General features: G+C 33.5%; 5 protein-coding genes across 8 annotated transcripts; 2 read left to right on the top strand and 3 right to left on the bottom strand.

Annotated features, from left to right (window-relative positions):
- The first annotated feature begins 4,869 nt into the window (after positions 1–4,869).
- Positions 4,870–10,458, top strand: LOC145976549 (mitochondrial potassium channel ATP-binding subunit). Of its 3 annotated transcripts, XR_014440270.1 has the most exons (11): positions 4,870–5,140; positions 5,364–5,691; positions 5,758–5,922; positions 5,997–6,410; positions 6,480–6,791; positions 6,870–7,093; positions 7,166–7,340; positions 7,420–7,598; positions 7,673–7,820; positions 7,928–8,059; positions 10,102–10,458. XR_014440270.1 is itself a non-coding variant. In XM_083107732.1 (10 exons), the coding sequence occupies exons 1-10, from the start codon at positions 5,082–5,084 to the stop codon at positions 8,006–8,008; spliced, it is 2,085 nt and encodes a 694-aa protein (XP_082963858.1). In that variant the 5' UTR covers positions 4,870–5,081; the 3' UTR covers positions 8,009–10,458. The 3 variants fall into 3 exon arrangements, 2 of the variants coding, with proteins under 2 accessions (XP_082963858.1, XP_082963859.1); XM_083107732.1 differs by having other exon boundaries at positions 7,928–10,458; XM_083107733.1 differs by lacking the exon at positions 4,870–5,140 and having other exon boundaries at positions 5,490–5,669; positions 7,928–10,458.
- LOC145976548 (uncharacterized) lies at positions 7,132–11,173 on the bottom strand. Its single transcript, XM_083107731.1, has 2 exons — positions 10,686–11,173; positions 7,132–10,389 (listed from the first exon to the last, which is right to left on the bottom strand). The coding sequence occupies exons 1-2, from the start codon at positions 10,782–10,784 to the stop codon at positions 8,371–8,373; spliced, it is 2,118 nt and encodes a 705-aa protein (XP_082963857.1). The 5' UTR covers positions 10,785–11,173; the 3' UTR covers positions 7,132–8,370.
- Positions 11,174–11,300: 127 nt separating this feature from the next.
- Positions 11,301–12,769, bottom strand: Bisc (TM2 domain-containing protein 1 biscotti). Of its 2 annotated transcripts, none has more exons than XM_083107778.1 (3): positions 12,390–12,769; positions 11,967–12,036; positions 11,301–11,865 (listed from the first exon to the last, which is right to left on the bottom strand). In XM_083107778.1, the coding sequence occupies exons 1-3, from the start codon at positions 12,583–12,585 to the stop codon at positions 11,589–11,591; spliced, it is 543 nt and encodes a 180-aa protein (XP_082963904.1). In that variant the 5' UTR covers positions 12,586–12,769; the 3' UTR covers positions 11,301–11,588. The 2 variants fall into 2 exon arrangements, with proteins under 2 accessions (XP_082963904.1, XP_082963903.1); XM_083107777.1 differs by having other exon boundaries at positions 11,967–12,048; positions 12,390–12,766.
- A 255-nt stretch (positions 12,770–13,024) lies between these two features.
- On the top strand, positions 13,025–16,540 carry Larp7 (La related protein 7). Its single transcript, XM_083107734.1, has 6 exons — positions 13,025–13,318; positions 13,655–13,984; positions 14,123–14,469; positions 14,595–15,788; positions 15,920–16,064; positions 16,185–16,540. The coding sequence occupies exons 2-6, from the start codon at positions 13,741–13,743 to the stop codon at positions 16,334–16,336; spliced, it is 2,082 nt and encodes a 693-aa protein (XP_082963860.1). The 5' UTR covers positions 13,025–13,318; positions 13,655–13,740; the 3' UTR covers positions 16,337–16,540.
- On the bottom strand, positions 14,798–17,774 carry Gar1 (Gar1 ribonucleoprotein). Its single transcript, XM_083107775.1, has 4 exons — positions 17,692–17,774; positions 17,441–17,579; positions 17,086–17,323; positions 14,798–16,980 (listed from the first exon to the last, which is right to left on the bottom strand). The coding sequence occupies exons 2-4, from the start codon at positions 17,551–17,553 to the stop codon at positions 16,711–16,713; spliced, it is 621 nt and encodes a 206-aa protein (XP_082963901.1). The 5' UTR covers positions 17,554–17,579; positions 17,692–17,774; the 3' UTR covers positions 14,798–16,710.
- Between the last annotated feature and the right edge of the window lie 818 nt (positions 17,775–18,592).

Genomic DNA, 18,592 nt, shown 5'->3' with positions numbered 1-18,592 from the left:
AGTATATAAATATTTAATACACATTTTATTGATTATTGATATTGACATATTATTTATTGATATTATTTAAAAACGCGTCTACACGAAATTTGTTGCATTTCAAAACACAGAGATTTAATTTTGTATAGTTACAAAATATATATATATATATATATATATATATATATAGAAAGAAAGAGAGAGAGAGAGAGAGAGAGAGAGAGAGAGAGAGAGAGAGAGGAGAGAGAGATGGACAGATGTTACTTTAGATTTAAACCGTTTTTTATATGTTTTATGTCTTTTTGGTCCCGACAAATGTGTGTCGTAACTAGATCCACGAACGACTGACACTCTGCAGAAAAAGATCCATCCATTCCGTTCACCGATGTAATAGAGTTACAGCGATTCAGCGAGATACCCGTATATCCCGACAACGGTCGATTCGGCGTTTTCTCGAATTACTGCGCGTAAGGTACATCGTATATCTGCTTGTGGATGCATTTGAATCTCGTGGCACGTCCCTACATGTGTAAAGATTGCTGACGCAAGAACGCGGAAGATTCACTAAGCGATATCGATGAAACTTCAAACCATAGTTACGTAAATTTGCGAAACTAGCTCTGCAAAAAATTGCATCGAAAGGATGCAAATTTGCTATGATGCACGATAAATTGTTTCCTGCGATATAATTACTAATCCGAATACGTAAAATAAATTATTTTCTCATTTTCGTCTTAAGAATAATTTTTTTATTTAATTAACTTCGTAAAAATGGTAGAAAAGTGTACTAGGAGACATTCATATTTTTTTATTTTGAAAATATTTGCATATATAATGCTGCTAATCTCTTATTTAGGAAGGAAGTTAAACAAACATTTTTTTCGGGATTTTAGCATATTTAAGAATTAATATCTTATAGAGCGCGCCCACCCCCTTGGCGCTTGGTAGCCTTGGAGCTCGCATTTCCCCGCCGAGCGTGCCCGAGTGATTCGCGCGACTGGAAAATACCTCTCCGGAAACTGAGGCTGACTACAACTATTATTTGTTCTAGTTCGCCGTCGTCGTGGCACACAGCCGCCCGATTCCTCGTGCATCCCTCTCCCGCTCCGTGCACCCCTCGCGCCTGCCGCGCGACCATTTTCTAACCAGACCTGGATCCCACCTCTTCTCCGGCTGGCCTCGAGCAACCATCCGCGACCTCTCCATCGTCCTCCTTCTCCGCCGTATCTCTCCCTACACATTTCGCATATCCCCGAAACCTCCGTCCCTTCGTCCTTCCCCTACTTACCGCGTCTCCGCTCTCTCCCCCTCCCTCCTCCCCCCGCTGTCCCTCTTCCACGGTCTCTCCTCCTCGTCGCTCCTCTTGGCGCACCGACATACCCTCGCGCACTATGTCTATTTATCCACCTAGCGGTATGATATTACACCCCGGGGCACACTTTGGGGATTCTCCCACCCCCGATAGCGGGGAGTCGAGGGCACCCCTTGGAGCCACGCCCAATCGCGAGCCGGCAGTCGGTGCACCGCTCTCCGGCTGTTTCCAGAGCCGAGTCCATTGGCCCGCGCTGACTTTGCGTCATCGCCACCCCGTCGTTCGCCGGCACCTGCACACCGCGTGTGTTTCACGGATGAGGCTTTCGTACCCGCCGCCGCGGATCGCTTCGTCCAGGACGGGGTGGCGAGAACGGACGGGGAAAAAGGAAAGGCAATGGGAAACCCGGTTTGCAGCGGCAAGACGAAGAGACTCGCGAGACGAGGAGGGTGTTGAAATTTAGAAGGCTTCATTTGATCCATTCTTCGGCCGTCACGGCGCGACAAACTGTCGCAGACAGTTACAGCGCTTATACTTGAATTCTTCCTCCCTCACCCATGTTTTCTCTGTCTCTCTCTCTCTCTCTTTCTCTCTTTGCCTCGTTTTCTTCGTTTTAATATCCTTTTTACTATTCGCCTGCTTGCGCAGATTTCCTCTAAAAAAATCTCTGATATTGGATTCTTCGCGAAGTATACGGTATATTTCGATGGTTTGTATACGTATAATGATTGTAAATGGTTTGAATAAGTACTATGACGAAATATTTTTCCGCGAAAAAGACTTCTTGACATTAAATGCGAATATCTGAATGAAATTTTAAGAATTTTTCAGGAAAATGAAAGTTTTAGTGTATCTGACTTTCACATTGATTAAATGTAATTGTCTATATTGCATGAATATATATGTGTGTTTGCTATTAAGATATATCTCTATTTTTTATAAACTATATTTTATTTAAAATTTAACTACTCATAATTATGCTAACATAAGTGATAAAAACTGATATTTATATATGAGCAATTTATGGGCATTAAAACTTTATAAGAACCTAAATATATTATTTATAATTATCACTGAATTTAATATAAATATAAATATATATATAATTATTATATTAATATTAAATTAATACAATATTATTTTAGAGCTTTTAGTGAATATAATAAAACTTTTTCTTTCATTATCGTTACTTTTGTCGCGTTAATTCTTAAAATATCGCAGAAAATGGAGGAAAGGAAATATAGCGGATTAAAAAGTATTAAGAACGATAATAAGACGAACGATCGTGAACGGCACAAATCTGGGTTAAAAGGGTGACCTCAGCTCGATGGCTTTTGTAGATTTGAGAGGAAGGGTCTAATGTGAAGTTCTCGTCATTCTCCGAGTACGTTGAGTACTACAGATGATGCAAACTCGTTTGCAAGATATTCTTCGTAAAGAGCATTCTTCAAAAACACGTGCTCTAACAACTTATCCTCTCGCTCACCACCCTCCATCGCAAATGAATTGTGCAAAAAGAAAAACTATCAGATTCCCGCAGCATGTATAAGTACAGTAAATCGTTAAACAATTTGTATTTAAGAAAGATGCTACATTTACAGAAAAATGCTACATCGATTTTTTTAAAATTAGTATGTACAGATCTTTTTTTTTCTTAATTTTATCTGAAAAATCTTAAAACACACACAAATACGATGTAATAGAATTAAAATTTCTATTAGAACAAAATTTTAGAGAGATATTTAGTCAAAAATAAGAAAGAAAAACATAGATTATTATCATTGATTTGTATTTGTAAGATTGAAAGATCGATCTTTTCTAAAAAGAACTTTGTATGCAATTATGTAAAGATATTCAGAAGCTTATGTTATTATACGAAAGGAAAGAACAACCGAGATTGATCGATACACAATGTTCAATCTTACAGCGAGACAGTTTCGTTGATTCTGAATCACCGCAAATGTTTCATAATGCATAGTACACAAAGAGCAATTAGAATCATAAAAGGCATTAACGTTGATAACATCTTCAAGTACAGCTAGAGTAACAATGACTATATACAATATTAAAATATTGTGTCATTTTCAGTCACACATTTTCAAATTCTCTTCCTGTTGCATAGTATAATTTAAATTAGTCCATTATAGAAAGATAAAAACATATAAATAAAACATTTAATCCTACATATTTATGTTTTTATTATTATATCTTTGTGTTTTTATAACTGTTTTGAATCTCTTCTTTAAAAGAATATAAAACTTTAGGAGAATATATTCCTCTTACATTTAATAAGACTTTAAAAATCCAGGTTGAGAAATATTTATTTAATTAGTTCAAACAATATTTAAAAAAGACATATAATTTCATGCAAATATATAGATATAATTATTAATTCTGTTCTTGATGATTATTGCTATAGTTTTTTTAATTCTTCGTTTTGAAACGCAATATCGTGAATTGAATTTGAATTTATGATTTGAATGCTCCGAAAAAACGAAGAGAAATTAGACTTTTATATAAATAAGTATACACATATTAACTTTCTTAAGTTTCAAATTTTTCAAATCAACTTATTTGAATTAAACAATCTCTTAAAGCGCGTAAGAAGAAGAGAAATGTGCTAAATGCTTCCTTTACAATCATTTTTGTCTTCCCAGATTAGGCAATTCCAGCAGCAAGCGATCAAATACTCACCCCTATATCGCAAGTAGTATTCAACCGCGAGGGGAGAGAAGGCGAAGTAGAGCGCTAATAGCCACACAGGCAATTAAACGCGGCGAATACATAAATACACGTCATTAACTCGCCGCTCAAAGAGTTTGCCGGGGCGATTAGGTCTTTTAAGGCCCAGCGCACGCCATTCATCCGGCCGCGGACCCTTCGTCGAGACGCAATTTTCGAGCTTTTTTATCCGCACGCATATACACCCACGCACACGCGACATATATGTATTAGCTTCCGATTCCAAAGTCTTTCTACGCGCTTCTACTTTTATTATATCAAAGATATCGGGGATTGTTGACGGGCTTTCGACAATTCAGGGAAAATTGCAAATAATACAAAAGAGGCGAGTTTTTTTTTATAGAAATATCGACGAGGGATTTTTACGACTTCATCGAATAAATTAACGAGTTTTTATTAAGTTTTTATCTTTTCGCTAAATGCTCCATTTATCTCTATTATAATCGCGATGCAGTTCGCGATTCAACGCAATCTCTCTCTCCGTATCTTGCTGGTGTATATTTTACATAAAATAATCTTACCTTATGTACGATGTCTAACCGCATTTACCGTGCAACTATGTGTGAGACTCTCCAATCTATCCTACTTGCTCTAATTGATCTTGATGAAACAATCGAGTCTCTTCGAAGAAACAGATTTCTTCGTAATATCTTCGTCACGCACTGAAATATCGAAAATATATTTGTTATTCACTTCTTTTTTACAAAATTACAAACTTTTAACTTCGAACTATGCACATAAGTATGCACGCGAATATAAAAATGGCTGTTTACAAATGACGCAATTTAAAAAGCACATTGAGCGCTATCTGTGAGAGATTCATGGAACAACCGTGACACATTAAATATGGCGGCACCCTTGGTAGCGATATTATTCTTATTATAACCTCTTTAATCATTATATAAAAAATCTCTTTAACATATCTACGTATATTAATATTAATGCAAACTTATATAATAAATACAAAGTATACAAAAGCTACGAAATACATGTCGACATAATAAGTAATATCAATTTGTTTGATAGCAATAGAAATTCTATTATAAAAATGTCTATGTTACGCGCTGTATTATTTAAATGTCATAATAATTCCTCGATAATTTCAAGGTAATTATAAATTTATTTATATTATACTGAATTGTATTGATCAAATATTTAAAAATAATATAAGTATAATATTTATAAAAATACAAGGAGTCATATATTACTGTATCTACTATAGATACAGTAGTACTACTATTATAGATGGAATTATTTAATATAATAAGAGTAAATTAAATATATCATTTAAAAATAATACTATTAAATCAGTTTTAATAAAATATTTCAGATATCCATTACAGAAATATGTTCTACAAGGAAAGAATCAAAATATATGGGGAATAGCAAAACATGAATTTATTAAAAGTACTCAAAAGTGTTCCAAAGAAAATGTAAATGAATCAAAGTCATTTCTCTCATATATTTTTAAATTTGGCCTTGGTGGACTTGGAGTAACAACTGCTTGTATTTTGAGATCACATAATCAAATTGTGCTCTGTAGAGAGGCCAAAAGAATTAGCGACATAAAATCTGACACTCCTGAACTGACTTTTGAATGGGCAAAATTTTTAAAATATTTATATCCACATATTTGGTACTTATTAGTAGCATTATCAGTAAGTACTTGTAATTTATAAATCCCACATTATGCAAATAATAATATTCTTATTTTGTATTTATAGAGCGCATTGATAGTTGCACTATTAAATATTCAAATACCACAATGCGTTGGAAGTGTCATAAATGTCCTCACAGAAATATGTCAAAGCAAAAGTGATTCTACCAAAGAAATTTTCATGCAACTAACTCAACCAGCTTTTGTTTTGGCACGCATGTATATTGCGCAAGTATGTAATATAATTAGAATAATAATTTGTTCAATCCAATATTCTCATTTGTATAAATTTCAATATTTTTCCAGGCATTTTTCACCTTTGTATATATTTATACACTTTCTCATGTGGGTGAGAGAGTTGCAGTGAGTTTACGTCAAGATTTGTTCAAGTCAATTATCATGCAAGATATAGAGTTCTTTGATAAAACACGTTCTGGTGAAATAGTAAGTCGATTAACTAGTGATATTCAAGACTTTAAGAGCTCATTTAAAACTTGCATTGCTCAGGGCTTGAGAAGCCTCACACAAATTATTGGTTGTGTCATCTCTGTAATAGTGATATCACCACAATTGACTACTCTTGTAGTATTTAGTTTGCCAACACTAATTTTTATTGGTACTCTCCTGGGAAGAAGTTTACGTAAGCTATCAATGGAGGCCCTAAATCAAGTTGCAAAATCAACTGCCGTTTGCGAAGAAGCTATACAAAATATCCGAACGGTATTAGAAATAAATAGTTAATTAAAAAGGTATGCTATACAATTTTATTTTGTACTTTATTCTTATCAGGTGAGAGCTTTTGCTGCGGAAGAGAAAGAGGCGGAAATGTTTTACAAAGAAGTTGAACGTTCGTCTGAGCTTTACGAACGATTAGGTTTTGGTATAGGCTTCTTTCAAGCAGGAACGAATTTACTACTTAACGGTATTTTACTTTCCACGCTATATTTTGGCGGGCAGTTGCTTTCTACAGGAGAATTGTCTCCAGGAAATCTTATGGCATTTTTGATGGCTACACAAACCATACAGAAATCTCTAGGCCAATTATCAGTGCTTTTTGGAGCCTTTGTTAGAGGACAAAGTGCAGGTGCCAGAGTTTTCCAGGTATCTTATTCGAATTATGCAGCCTTGTTCACTCTCTCTCAAGAAAGAAGATTTTAAAACCCTAAATATTTCTTATAGTATCTAGATATGCCACCTTCGCCAATGATGACCGGCGGTGATATAATCACGGATAAATCTCTGGCAGGAAATATAGTTTTTAAAAATGTAAAATTTAGCTACCCCACTAGACCGGATCACATCATTTTAAAAAATTTTAATTTACACATTCCCGCTGGAAAAACCGTGGCTATTGTCGGTGCCAGTGGTAATGGTAAATCAACTGTGGCTGCATTATTAGAAAGGTACAATCCATAATAATCAGAGAGATATATAAAATATGTAAATATATATAAAGACGTATAATTTTATTATAGATTTTACGATGTTGATGAAGGCTCCATTACTATTGACGGTCATGATATTAGATCTCTTAATTCGAGTTATCTCAGAGGTAATGTTTTTGGCTACATAAATCAAGAGCCTACTTTATTTGCTACCAGCATAATGGAAAACATTAGATTTGGGAAGCAAAATGCTACAGATGATGAGGTGATACTGTAATTATAATAAGATATTGTGCAATTATAAATGATTATAATATATTTTACATACTTAATCACCAATTTAGGTCATTGAGGCAGCTAAAGAAGCAAATGCGCACGAATTTATAACAAAGTTCCCAAACGGTTATGAGACTGAGGTCGGCGAGAGAGGTACGCAGCTCTCTGGCGGACAAAAGCAACGGGTTGCTATTGCCAGGGCTTTGCTAAAACAACCATCTGTTTTAATTTTAGATGAAGCTACAAGGTTTATAAATAATGATAAAATAATATAAAACTTGTCTTCACTGTGCTTATTCATCTACTTCATTTTTTATATAGCGCATTGGACTATGAAAGCGAGAGAATCGTTCAAAAGGCGATTGAAAATGCTACGAGAGGTAGAACGGTACTTGTGATCGCTCATAGATTAAGTACCATTAAAGGCGCTGACGTAATCGTTGTATTACAACGCGGTGTTATAGTGGAGGTATGCTTTAATCGATAAAATTAATGTCGTTAAATTGATAAGATTGATGCTGTTATTGGATAACATGTAAATAAAATATACATTTTTTCTTTTTATTTCTCTTGTAGATGGGCACACATTCAGAATTAATTAAACGGAAAAGCGTTTATTATACACTCGTAAACGAGCAAGAAAAGGAAAATATGTAATGATATTTAAGATCATATACAAAACTATTTTAGTATAAACGATTAATGATAGTAAGCTATATTTTTTATTTTTCCGTTTCGTAGAATAATTTTTCCTTTGTATCATAATGTATATGTGTGTATGTGTGTACAGAAAAAGATTTTATGTATTATATTAATTGCTAATAACTACCTCAGAAGTGGGAAACAAATTACAAATGATTATAATAAATTATTATTTTCTCCAGATATATTTATAGTGTATATTTATAGTGTAATGTGTATCCTTACACATATCTTTTATCTATTATCTTTTATCTACTATATTGATACTTATGTATCCTAACAAAATATATATATAAAATGAACATACATTTATGATATTAATTATTTGTAATTGGATCTTGCTCAATGAAAGGTGATGCTTCTGTGCTATCTTTACCATTCTGTGTTATCAGATCTGTATCTGAAATAGCAGGTAGATCTTTTATTGTAGGTGTTATGTCCATTTGTGGGGGGGATGTTATCGTCGATGCTAAATTTGAAGTGTCAATATGTTCGGATGAATAGCTGGTAGGAACACTTTCGATTGCTTCCGGCACATCTAAGTTAGGATCGACAAGTTTACTATCAACCGAAGGAGAAGTTTTAAATAGTTCTTTGGTATACTGATCGTCATTAATGTCTGCTTGTGGTAAAATCGCAGATGACAATGTAGATGTATCAAAATCACTTGGATTATTTGTAGTTGCAGATATATCACTTAATATTGGGTTCTGATCAACCACTTCAATGTTAGAATTTGATGGTGTTACTATTCTGTCATCATTATTGTATTGTTCTGTGGTTGCACTCTGCATTTCTTCATATAATTTAGAGGTTTCACTGGTTGGAGGAAATTCTAATATACTACTTATTGTGGATGTTGAATCAATTGCTCCAGTGTTTGAATTTAGTAAAGCCATTGTTTTATCATCATTATTTCTATATTCTTCTGTTGTATCCTGCATTTCTTCATATAATTTTGATAGTATATCAATGATCGTGGAGGATTCTGGTACATTACTTATTGTTGATGTCTGGTATGAATCAATTGCTCTAGTCACATCCCGCGTTTCTTCATCTACGTTCAATGACTTATCATTGATTGAAGAGAATGGGGTGCTCGTTGGCAAATACGAATCAAGAGTTTCAATGTTTGAATTCGGTAATGTCGCTGTTTCATCGTCGTTGTACGATTCCGTTGTTATATCCTGCGTTCTATCATCTAATTTCAGTGACTTGTAGTTGACTGTAGAAAATGGAGTATCAGCTGTCTCAGGATCAACATTGGAATTTATATCTGTATTATATACTGGTGTCGAGGTCATCGGTGTCATTATGTACGCATTATCACGGAATTCTACCGTTGGCGGTGATGTAATTCGTAAATCTAATACCGAATCGTCTTTCTCATTCTGTATTTCTCGCGCACTTTCGGTCGAACTTAATGCTTGATTTGACGTTTCGTCAATACCATCAGATGTTGAAATGTCTTGAATTGGTGGCGTGGGCGATAAACTTACTTTATATAAATCGTCATTATTATCTTCATAATTGTCCACTGATAGTGGATTATCTATTATACTTTCAGGAGTAGAGATAACGTCATCATAGATGTTGGAATTTATGCTTTCCTCCCTTTTCGAGGCAGAATCGCTTACACTCCTGGTTTCGCTTTCTTCAGATATTCCAGTGGTTTCTTCGACATTTTCATTTATAGCTTCCTTAGAGTTTAATGATTCCACATTTTCACCTGGCGCATCTGGAACACAAATTGCGGTGTCTACAGAATCATTGTTCTCACAATCTGTTACGACAGCGCAGACTTGTCTATTTGCTTGGTATCCCATATTTCGCGGGCATTTGAAGACGTTCTGATGCAGTCTATGTCCATTCGTATCGCATGTGTAAAACATAGAACAATAATCGGGTACAGGAAACTGGCCAAGTCTCGTGCAGTTTGGTATCGAAAATGATTTTAATACATTAACATGTTCGTAATACTTGTAATCGTCCGGTCGAATAGTGCTGGGAGTCAATCTGTTTGAATCATAATAAGCGCATCGTTGCAGACGGCTGTCGAAGATCTGTCGATTCGCGCATTGCGCTAGGATCGACTTGTCATGCTTGCAAATGTGATAATATAGGGAGCTGGTGCAATGCGGTTTCAAAATATTGACACCGCAGGATTGTCCATTTTCAACGTGAAGCACTTTACCACCTCCAGGCACGCCTAGACAACGTTTTTCCTCCTGATCATAATACTGATTGAGCTTGCAATAACGTAGTAGATTGGAACTAATCGCTCGTTGATGCCGAGACACTTGTAGTTTAACATTGTTTTCCCCTGCGTTAATATACTGCAAAAATTATTTTTTTTAAATATATGTAAAAGGTATAAGAAAAATAAACTGCAAATCTATTTATCACTTTGCACATTTATGCACTTTTCAAATGATAAGGATGTAATACAAAAATTTTATTTTGCTATTAATATTTATCTATTATATATATATATATATATATATATATATATATATATATATATATATATATATATATATATAATAGAATTATATGTCTAATTTATATATATTAGACATATAATTGTACAGTTATATTATATATAAAATGTAGTAAATAAAAAAGTACTTACTTTATAATCATTCAATGAATGATATACTGTCATATATGTTAAGTATAGTACAATCCCCAGTGGTAAAAGTTGAAATATAATCTTGGTAAATGGAGTCATGATGCAGAGCGACTCGTCTCTCAACAATATATCTTCCAGAACACTGATTTAATAAGTCGTTTCTGTTTTTTAACTCTCATGAAATGATAATACCTTAAAAAACTTCCAAAGAGAGAATGTGTGTATATGTGTACAGATATATATTTTCATATCGAAAACGTGCCGATTTATAAATACACAATATGAAATAGTAACATGTATGTGTAATGTATATTTTCGATTCACATTGTCTCGAAATTTTCAACAATATAAAGTGATAATATATGTGATAATATAACGAATGTTAGATAATGAGCGTTCTTATTTCCGCGTTTATATCAGAAGAATGAGAGATTAAGGACGAATAAGAAATCGCACGAAGCGAATACGGTACATGATATGAGGTATAGTTTACAGTTTCGCGATAAATTGTCCAAGGTCAATTGAGTCATAATTGCAGTATTCAAAACTTGATCGCTGCTACCTATACATTCTGAAAAGAACTGATTAAAATTGAGAGAAAGATAACAAAGAACGTAGAAACAAAAGCGATAAATTTATTATTCAATTATATTACCTGGCAATGCGTAAATTCTTATATACAGTATTTCGTTGAGATGTATATATACAAATTAATATTCGACTTATTCATTGGAATAGTTATTAATATAGTATAGTAATAAAGAGAATAACTAATTTACATTCAAATATATAGCGAAATATAGGACTCGAGTTTAGGATTGTACATCGTTGTTCGTGATATAGAAGAGATGATATAATATTTTTAAAAAATTCTCATTTGTACAGCGGATTTGCTTCTTGCTCTCAATAGTCATATTGTGGCACTCTGTATGTAAAATTGTTGCTCGTCACAATGTTAATTCCGGCACCGTAATATGGCATCACATAGTGCGAACCATCCGCTGGTCCTACAATTTGTGTAGCTATCAGTATTACATCAGCAAATTGACCAAGGAAAAGGAACCCCAATGTGCTCAACTTGAGTAAGCCCAAGGCAGGATATCCAAGATAAAACCGGTCCGCGCCAAACATACCAAGAAATATCGACAGTAATAATGATGTCTCGAAAGAATATCCATTCCTAAGAACAATTATTCTGAAGTAAATATCTTAACTTTCTCCTATAATATTTCTCAAGAAACTCTAGTTATGCTTATCTAAAATGATGCAAATTATACTTACGTCCATTTGCATGGTATATCCTTCTTGAAAGTATTATTTTTCGTCTCTGAACAGATGAGACCATCGGCAACTAGACATAACACTAGTAAAAAAAGAATCTATGTTTAATCTTATTATAAAATGAAAATTCTCTCGAAGATTCTCTAGCCCGCGTTGATGAATAATTGTAATAATACAAAAGAATAACAGAACCAAAGGAAATGTAACGCAACCAAGATTTACAAAGACATGAAAATAGGCAATAGATTTGTTTCTTAATTGCGTTCTCTCCGTCCTTATCCCATCTCCCAACGTCTGAGTGTATATTAGTTTCATATTAAATGTACGAATAACAAAAAAAGCACAAAAATAAAGATATGAAATGTACACATGAATAAGATGTCTAGAATAGAGGTTGGGATGCTCGACCGAGGTCGAGCTTACCTTTGGCCTTGTTTTCCTTGGTGCAGCCGCGTGGTTGCTGCGTCTTGAGGTCTATGAAATCGTAATCGGGATGGGGACAGATGTACTGTCCCATTCGTAGATTATTGCAGTCGATCTCGTACGTCTTGTTATCGCAGAGCGCGATCGTCGGCAGAAGGATGAGCAGTCCGTTAAGAAATCGCGCCGAATGGAACATAACGTCTCATTTTATGCGTTACCTCGGCAACCACCCGATATTCACCGTATATATACGCGATCACGACAAGCGGACGCGATCGTCCGCATCTTCTCCGTCTGTTTTCAAACGCTGTTTTCCCCGAGTATCGCTTCCGCAATGTTCCGCGGCGCCAACTGTCAAGTGTCAATCGCGAACACGGGACGCACTCCGAAAGTTTCGGAGCGTTTCATGGGAGCGTCCCGTTTGACCACGTTGCGATTGACCGCAGCCAATTATATCGACCTGTGCCTAGGGTTACCAGCAACGATTAACCAATCAGAGAGTCCTATTTTGAATTGGCCAATTGGCGACGTGGTCAATCGGGTACCACCCGCGTTTCAGAGCAAAGAAATCTCTCTCCTGATTGGTCGACAAAATGAAACCTCCTAACGTCAAGCGGAACATCCACACACTTGGAAACTTTCGGTCTTGAATAGTCTTGAGTAAAGTTTTGCCACAGTAGTTTTGCGATGATAGAAAGGCAGTTTGTCAGATCGATATCTAAAAGAAAATAAAAAAATTTTGGATAAATCGTGGTGGCGATATATTCATCGAGTGAGCCTGCAAATACTTTGGCAAACACTTTGATTGTCAAGATAAAATACAGTGAACCTGGTATAACTAATTGCATAAGTTCGTTTTTTTTTTTTTTACCGGTTCTCATAACCTATGCACATTGTAATTATTATTAATATCGAGAGTTACAAATAAAGTAAATATATATTCTACAGAGTATATTTCGATAATTTCTATGAAGTTTCATTTGTATTTACATAGGTATTTTAGCAAACAAAAAATATGGAACGCAAAAAAAATATAAATAAAATAGATCGATATATTTCATAACCTTATAAAAAATATCTAACTGTTTATAACTTTTCATAATATTGTATTATTTCAATTATTTTCATATAATTATCAAATAACATTACCAAGTTTTATTTAAACAAGAAAATAAATATTCTGGCATACATATCACATATGTAATGAAAATTATTTGTTAGATAAAATAATTGCTCGAAAACTGATTATTAAAATTTGTTTGTAGAAACAATATAGTCAATAAACCATTCTTGAAATACATGGACTATATATTTTATTAGAAAGTTTGTTTTATGATTTTTTGAAAATACAATGGTGATGGAAGAACAGGGATCAAATATGGAACTAGCTTCGGAAAATATTCCAGTTCCTCAAGTACAAGAATTAAAAGTTGATACAATTAAACGAAACAATAAATCGAGTGTTTCGCATGGTAAACCAAGACTAAGGAAGAAAGCATTGCATGCATCAATACTTAAGCAAATGGAGTTTTATTTCAGTGATGCAAACTTGAGTAAAGATCGTTTTCTATCGGAGCTACTGAAAGAAAATGCCTGTAAATATACTTTCCTTTTCTATGTTCTTAATCAACTACTAAGTTTAATGACTAGATTTATCTAATATGATATAGCATTATTTGATACTTTAATTTTTTTTAAATGTCAAGAAATTAATTTGTCTCTTTTATTTGTAGATGTAGATCTTAATGTATTCACACAATTTAATAAATTGCGCGAACTAACCATGGACACAAATAGAATAGCTAAGGCTCTACAGAAATCAACCGTATTAAAAGTGTCGGAAGATGGTACAAAGGTCTGTCGATTAACACCAATTAACAGAAAGGAAAATGTAGATGAATGTACAGTTTATGTACAAAATTTACCTCCAGATGCTGATCACGATTGGTTAATATCTATTTTTTCTAAATTTGGATCGGTAGAATATGTCTCGATTCCTCGCTACAAGAGCAATAGAAAGATAAAAGGGTTTGCATTTATAGAATTTGATACAATAAAGAGTGCCCAAGAATGTATTAAGGTGAGAAAGTAGAAAAATAATATCAATATGACTATATTGTTGTATACTTGTAAATGAATAAAAAAATTAGATATACTTACAATTTTTTTTTGTAATTTAATATTATGGTATATTTTATTTTTCAGGCATTTCAAAAAAAAGGATGTGTTTTACCATACAATACAGCTCCCCATGATGTATTAAGTATAAGTACTTTTAATGAAACAAACGAAAATGAACATTCATTTTCAACATATAATACAAATTTTAAGAAAATGAAATTAGAAAATATTCAAAAAGAAAAGACATTAGAAAATGAAAGTGAAAACAATGATAATATTTGCAATAATGAAATGAATATAACAGATAATATTGATAAACAAAATCTAAGAAAAAGAAAACTTGTTTCAGAAAAATCGTTTATTACAGATGAAAGTACAGATAATATTAAAATCAAAAAAAAAAGAAAAGAAACTATGGATCATAGCATTGCAGATCAGCAGAATGAAAAAGAAAAGGCCTCAAAAGATGAAATCGAAGATAGTGATAAAACATGTGACAATGAAACAAATGTAGCTAATAATAGTAATAAACAAAGTGTAAAAAAGAGGAAACTTGCTTCTGAAAAATTAATTGTCACGGATGAAAGCGACATCAAAATTGATATCACTGAAAACAGTAGTACAGAAAAAAATCAAGAGATTCTAAATAAAAATATTAAAATCACAGAAAAGAAGAAAAAAAGACACACGATAGATGATACTAATGTTGTGGAAAATGTCAGTGGGGAAGTGAAAAAAGAATCTCATAAATCAGCAATTAAATCAAATAAAAATAAAGGAACAAAATCGGTATATCTGAATACAAGTGATGATGGCAAAATTACAAGTAACGAGGCAGATGGTAAATTACAAACTGAAAAACATTCCATGACAAGAGATGAAAAAACAAATAGCGATATCGAGGAAGCTAATGTTGATGAAAAAAAGAAGAAGAAAAATCGAAAAAAGAGGAGCAAGGTTCAGGATGATGATATTTGTAATGCTCTAGGATTGCATGTGATGGCAAAACCAGATTGGAAACGTCTTAGAAACAAATATTTAGATTTGCAAAGAACTAAAATGCAACTACTGAAAGGGCATTTGAAGAAAAGTGAAAATATGACAGGAAAGAAATGGTATTATGATACACCTGGATTAAATTATAAATTAAAAAATGAAAGAGATAATGAAAAGATTAGCGAGACAGAAAAATCACTTTATGGACGGATCAATTATACACCAGGGATTATAGTGAAAGTTGAAATGGATGAACCTTGCACAGATCCACAGAGTTTCAAGGTACATCAGAATTATTACAGACTAATATATCTATATATATCTGTTCTTTATAATTCTATATAATTTTACATATTTGTAATAAAATATTATTAATATATATTTTAAATATTACATTTAAATATTGATTTCAGATGGAGTTAAAAGATAATAATTCTGTGAAATATATAGATGTAACACATGGTTCTTGTGAAGCCTACATAAGATGTGATACAACGGAAGCTGCACAATCGCTCGTGCAAAAAAATTATGAAGGAAGATGCCTAACAATTTTAAAAGGCAAATATATATTAGAATTATATCCCAATATATTCAATATATTGATTAATGTACCGATAACGTATATATATATCAATTATTAACGTATATATATTAATATTTTATATATCAATTTTTTAGATGAAGATGAGAAATCATACTGGGATAAAATAGCGCGTGACCGGGAAGAAAAATTGAATAGAAAGGGAAGAGTCAAGCAAAGAGGACGTGATAAATTGTTGAAAAGGGCAGAGAAAAAACTTGGAAAATGTATAAAGTTTGATCAAGATTGATTTAGATTATCTTTCTTTCTCATTCAATTTTTTAATAAAATTTTTAATATTTATATATACATTATGCTATAATGTATGCACATAATGTATGCACATGTATATATAAATACTGGCATCATTGTTAATATATAATTAAACCATCAATAAAGGTAAAGTTACTATTAAAAGAATAATTATATAAAATACATTTAATTCTGTCACACAGCCAGAATATTTATTCTCATGATGTATAATACAATTATATATATATATACTCCTGAACAAAATTATGCGTTAATTTTGTCCAGGAGTATATATATATATAGTCATATCTTATAGAGGATTTGTTACTTATTTTGAAAAAGATATTCTCCTTATAAAATTAATCTTAGATTCTACCACCTTCCTCTTCCTCCTCCACGACCTCCACCTGAACTGTTACGATTGAATCCACCACCTCCTCCATGTCCTCTAAATCTTCCATCATTACCACCTCTGTTACCAAAGCCTCCTCCTCTGCCACCTCTACCACCACCTCCTCTCCTTCCTCCAGCACTGCCACCTCTTTTCATAACTCGACCAGCACCGCCACCTCTTTTCTGTCCTCCGGGAGGTTTTGGTAAAAACTTTTGGAGAGGCAACAGTCTTTCTGGATCAATATATAACTAAAACCAATAAATAATAATTAGATAATATCTATGTAAAACTAATACAAATTAATAGAAATAGTAAACTTTTATATAAGCTTCTTATATTTAATATTGACGTACCTGAGTATCTTTTTCAAAACTGGAGGGCTTTGCATTTTCTAGCTTAATAGATACATAATAGTCACGAATATTACCAAATATTTCATCTATCTTTCCTATTTGTTGTTTATTTGCCATATAAATGGGTGCATTAAAATATGGTATTTGTTCAATTTCTCCTTTAACAACTATCATATCTTCTACAGGCCACTGATAGTGTCCTAATGGTGTTACTGTTTCTGGAGGTCCTTGATCATACCTATATGATTGACAAAAAAACAATGTTTACTTAAGATGTCTTGTAATTAACTTAAAAAAATTTAATTAAACACTATTCTGCATGATATCAATAATATTTTCAATATTGATGAGATACCCTCTGCTTCTATCAAAACCGCCACCACGTCCTCTATTAAATCCTCTGCCACCTCGGCCACCTCTGAAACCGCCGGCTCCTCTAAAACCACCGCCGCGTCCTCGGAAAGACATAACCTGTTACGTAATTTTGCTGCACACTAATAATAATTGAGTTATTACAGAAATAAAATTATTTCCAAATATGTTTATTTATATTTTGTATTTTTCGATCTTGAAAAAACACTTTTTCAGGTATTCCAATGTACATACCGTACGTTATATGAAATGAGTGTATCCACGTGCGCGTATTTATATATTTCATAAAAATTTATAGCATAGATGGGAAAGCATGTAAGTCCGTGTAAATCTAGTAATATTCGTTTACGTCCAATTCAGGGTCTTTTAACTAGAGTAGTGCGACACTCATCGAACATACCATAAGGTGTGTACTATAAGGATGCATTCGTTTATGCAGTCGCTGCCGCAAATGTCATTTGTTTATCTATAGTTTACATCACGTACACTATAGCTAAACGAATGACATCTGCGGCAGCGACTGTGTAAACGAACGCATCCTAATAGTGCAATATAATCGAATACGAAGAGTGCGGTACAATGGCTGCGTTCAGCAGGAAAAGCTGTTTTGCAATTGTTGTAAAATTCGTGAATTTGATTGGTGTATGCTCTTAGATCCAGTCAAAATTAAGAGCATACACCAATCAGGCTCACGAATTTTACAACAGTTGCAAAGCAGCTTTTTCTGCTGAACGCAGCCATTGGGTGCATCCAGAAGCACAACCGCTCACTGAGCGGCTAAGTAGCAATTGAATGTGATTGGTTTCTATCTTTGAATTCACCATTTTGGCTGCGTTCAGCAGAAAAAGCTGCTTTACAATTGTTGTAAAATTCGTGAGCCTGATTGGTGTATGATCTTAATTTTGGCTGAATCTAAGAGTATACACCAATCAGATTCACGAATTTTACAACAGTTGCAAAGCAGCTTTTCCTGCTGAACGCAACCATTGAACAAAGATTGCCGATCGAACACGTTGCACTGAAAACATTTGCACTCAGTGTACATTAGTGCAGGCGACCGAATTCACTATAAGTTTGGTCGAAGCGGCCCTTAATTGATTGGTCTAGTGAAAAAACTTTGCCGCTGTGAATGGCT

Source organism: Camponotus vicinus, unplaced genomic scaffold (genome assembly GCF_025532165.1).
Source record: "Camponotus vicinus isolate PSW18456_S1 unplaced genomic scaffold, iyCamVici1.0 SCAF_9, whole genome shotgun sequence".
Taxonomy (NCBI): domain Eukaryota; kingdom Metazoa; phylum Arthropoda; class Insecta; order Hymenoptera; family Formicidae; genus Camponotus; species Camponotus vicinus.
Note: the sequence above shows the minus strand (reverse complement) of the source record. Positions and strands in the feature narration are given on the sequence as shown.

Coding starts and splice junctions, on each gene's coding strand:
- LOC145976549 (XM_083107732.1), top strand. CDS start 5,082: ATGTCTATGTTACGCGCTGTATTATTTAAATGTCATAATAATTCCTCG. Junction 5,692..5,757: donor ACTTATTAGTAGCATTATCA/GTAAGTACTTGT, acceptor TTGTATTTATAG/AGCGCATTGATAGTTGCACT. Junction 7,094..7,165: donor GTGGCTGCATTATTAGAAAG/GTACAATCCATA, acceptor ATTTTATTATAG/ATTTTACGATGTTGATGAAG.
- LOC145976548 (XM_083107731.1), bottom strand. CDS start 10,784: ATGACTCCATTTACCAAGATTATATTTCAACTTTTACCACTGGGGATT. Junction 10,390..10,685: donor ATTCATTGAATGATTATAAA/GTAAGTACTTTT, acceptor TAATTTTTGCAG/TATATTAACGCAGGGGAAAA.
- Bisc (XM_083107777.1), bottom strand. CDS start 12,585: ATGTTCCATTCGGCGCGATTTCTTAACGGACTGCTCATCCTTCTGCCG. Junction 12,049..12,389: donor CAAGGAAAACAAGGCCAAAG/GTAAGCTCGACC, acceptor TTTTTTTACTAG/TGTTATGTCTAGTTGCCGAT. Junction 11,866..11,966: donor GATATACCATGCAAATGGAC/GTAAGTATAATT, acceptor AATTGTTCTTAG/GAATGGATATTCTTTCGAGA.
- Larp7 (XM_083107734.1), top strand. CDS start 13,741: ATGGTGATGGAAGAACAGGGATCAAATATGGAACTAGCTTCGGAAAAT. Junction 13,985..14,122: donor GCTACTGAAAGAAAATGCCT/GTAAATATACTT, acceptor TTTTATTTGTAG/ATGTAGATCTTAATGTATTC. Junction 15,789..15,919: donor CAGATCCACAGAGTTTCAAG/GTACATCAGAAT, acceptor TATTGATTTCAG/ATGGAGTTAAAAGATAATAA.
- Gar1 (XM_083107775.1), bottom strand. CDS start 17,553: ATGTCTTTCCGAGGACGCGGCGGTGGTTTTAGAGGAGCCGGCGGTTTC. Junction 17,324..17,440: donor GGTTTTGATAGAAGCAGAGG/GTATCTCATCAA, acceptor TCAATCATATAG/GTATGATCAAGGACCTCCAG. Junction 16,981..17,085: donor GTTTTGAAAAAGATACTCAG/GTACGTCAATAT, acceptor TATTGGTTTTAG/TTATATATTGATCCAGAAAG.